Source organism: Octopus bimaculoides, chromosome 26, assembly GCF_001194135.2.
Source record: "Octopus bimaculoides isolate UCB-OBI-ISO-001 chromosome 26, ASM119413v2, whole genome shotgun sequence".
NCBI lineage: Eukaryota > Metazoa > Mollusca > Cephalopoda > Octopoda > Octopodidae > Octopus > Octopus bimaculoides.
The window spans coordinates 2,822,749-2,825,833 of NC_069006.1; the positions used below are offsets into that span (position 1 = coordinate 2,822,749).

The 3,085-nt window shown below is 37.6% G+C and overlaps 1 protein-coding gene across 1 annotated transcript in view; it reads left to right on the plus strand.

Moving 5' to 3' along the window:
* LOC106868831 (cytochrome P450 3A7) overlaps positions 1 to 2,508 on the plus strand; it is a 388,137-nt gene extending 385,629 nt beyond the window's left edge. The window contains exons 17-18 of the mRNA XM_052976879.1: positions 371 to 533; positions 1,817 to 2,508. Of these exons, the coding sequence (XP_052832839.1) occupies positions 371 to 533; positions 1,817 to 1,891 (238 nt within the window). The 3' untranslated portion in view covers positions 1,892 to 2,508. The remainder of the gene's footprint in view (positions 1 to 370; positions 534 to 1,816) is intronic.
* The last annotated feature ends 577 nt before the right edge of the window (positions 2,509 to 3,085 follow it).

Genomic DNA, 3,085 nt, shown 5'->3' on the forward strand with positions numbered 1-3,085 from the left:
ACACACATATAAGAGGGATGACCACTAAGTGGACATCCATTTTGCTAGAAGTAGACCACCTATGGTCTGACCACTAAGAAAAGATTGTTCTCAAGAAAATTCAGCAAACACCAGAACGTAAGAGAGCAAGACAAATGAAAAGATACAAAATATAAAGATTAATCATAGACCGGTTTCGTTGTCACCACTTACGTAATTACTTACGTAATTGTCCGCAACTCTTCTTGCCCGACGGTTAGCTAGCGGATTACCCTTTATTTAGATAACTACTACTTCGATGTTCTGCTAGCTATGGAACATATGGAGCCTACTCCATTCCCTCATTTTGGATTTATATATATGTTCAAAGATGTGCGTTTGTAATTTACAGATTCAGCGAAAAAGGAAAATCTGAGCAAACGCCATTCACCTACTTACCATTTGGTGGTGGACCAAGGATTTGTCTTGGAATGAGACTGGCCAAGCTGGAGTTCAAGATAGCAGTTGTACAAGTTATTCGTAAATTCAAAATTCTTCCTACAGAGAAAACTGAAGTGAGTATCTTCGGCTTATTTTTTTCTCTCCGTTAAATTTGTGATTTCTACTAATCATAGGATTCTTTTCTGTTCTTTTTACATAGAAAGGTGGTGGAACGCTCTCATTGACGTTATTCTGAGGTAGAGGTTCAATTCGCAGTTAGGACACATTCATCTTGAAATTTCTAAAGTGATACACACGGTACGCACTCACACGAGCGCGCGCGCATATCTATACATATATAGTAGTTTGCACACACACACACACAGACAGATAGATTGATAGATATATTAATGTTTGCTTTTATGTGACATTATACATAGGTGCAGGTGTACTGTAGCCTCGGGTTGACCAAAACCATGTTTGTGGATTTGGTAAACAGAAACTGAAGAAGCCCGTCGTATATATAACTGCGAATGTCAGTGTGTCAGTGTGTCACACTTTTTCAACTTTACTCCTATCATACCATTTTGGAATCAGGCCGACGCCATGAGTAAATTAAAGACATTCCGGGCTGAATCCGGACCCACAATCTTGAAATTTTATATTCCCAAATTTTCATTACGGACGCACGAAAAGCAAGTAAAAATTAAGGGGAGATAACTAAAAAAAAAAGCAAAGGGAAGTAAGTCAACTTAACTTGCTCGACAAAAATGAGTTTACACCACACCAAACTTAGTTTAGTTTGGAATTGGAAACCAATCAATCCGTCACAGGTCATACTTTAGCAGAAGCCATGTACCCCTGTATAATACCCTTTTAATCATTCATTGTTGGTCAGGCGATCGTAGATTGGAGTAATTTCTGTCGTGTAATTCTTGACTCGAACAAAATTCAATGCAAATCGGCGGCGTTGATGCTAATAAGCAACGAGTCGTTGTGGAGATAGTTCAAAAGATTTCAGTTTCCAGTGTGAGTGAGCCATGCACTGTCAATCAATCGATCCCTAGTGCAATCATTGAAAGTAGCTGGGCTTTATTTGATGGAACACTGCTATTCTCACGGTCAGCTCTATGTTGGTTAATCAAGGGTTGAGAATGGAAACAAGCTATTTGTACTGATTCCGAATGTTGTTTATCGTGCAGCTTTGCAATAAGTTCCCAATAGACAAATTATATCATAGTTTTTGATGAAAACTGTTAATTGTTTGTAAAATATTATTCACGTTTAATAAAATTTAATATGTACTCAATCTATGAAGTGCCATTGTTGGGCCCAAGAAAAATTATACTTCTCTGATGTTATTATACAGGTCTCTTGTTGCTACGTTAATATCAATATTCCGATTTTTCAATTACAGGACCCTCTTGTGTTAAGTGACAACCTGTTTCTGACTGCTAAAAACGGAGTCTGGGGGAAGTTTGAACGAAGATAAACTATTTTAACTGCTCGAGCGTCACGAAATCGATTTGCAAATTTATGTACCAATTAATTACAGACAGAAAATTTAATGTAATCAAAGAAAAATCTGTTACCTTTTATTCTGCACAATCATTGGATTGCAGCTATGCTGAGGCACTGCCTTGACCGGTTTAGTCGAACAAATTGACCCTGGTACTATATTGTTTTAAAGTCTGGTGCTTACTTTATCCGTTTCTTTTGACGAACTGCTAAGTTGCCGCTATGTAACCTAATCAATACCGGTTGTCAAGTGATAATGAAGAGACAAAGACATATACGTAAACACATACATACGTACATACATACATACATACATACATACATACATACATAAACACACACATACACCACACACAAACACGCACGCACACATAACGGGAGTTCACGTAGTTCCCACCTACCGTTATTCTCTCATAGGGCATTGGTCGGCCTGGGACTATATTACAAGACACCCAAAATGCCATGCAATGGAACAGACTCTGAAACCACTTGGACGCAAAGCAAAGCTTATTGTGCCACACAGCCATTCCTGCACACCATTTATGCAATCATATTTGAAATAAACCACTTCATTATTTCCTCCAACTACAATTTTGATATATTTGTTTTATTTTATGGGTAAAAACTTTAACCAATTTCTATCTGCAAAATTAGAATTCACATACATGATTTATTTCTTCTTATTTGCAATAATTTTCAATGATTTTGCTTTAAGTTTCATATCCTTCTTTTATTTCAACTTAATTCAATTACTCTTCGTATTCCCACACACACACACTCCCAGATTTCTGCGAACTGGCAGATTCTTTAGCACACCTGGCAAAATGCTAAACGGCATTTCATCCGTCTTTAAGTTCTGATTTCAAATTTCGCAATGGTCGAATATATCTTTCATCCCTTTCGATGTCGATAAAATAAGTAACTCACCCCTTTCTCGAATACGCTGGTCTTGTACGAAAATTAAAACCAGTAATTTTTCCCTTCGAATTATGTTGGTGTACTGGCTGAATCGTTAGCACACTGCGCAAACTGCTTCGTAGCAATTCTGAGTTCAAATTCCAATGAGGTCGATTTCGCCTTTCATCTTTTCGGAGTCGATAAAATAAGTACCAGTTGAGCACAGGGCTTGAGCTAGTCGATGGATTCTCTTCCCCAGAATTACTAACCT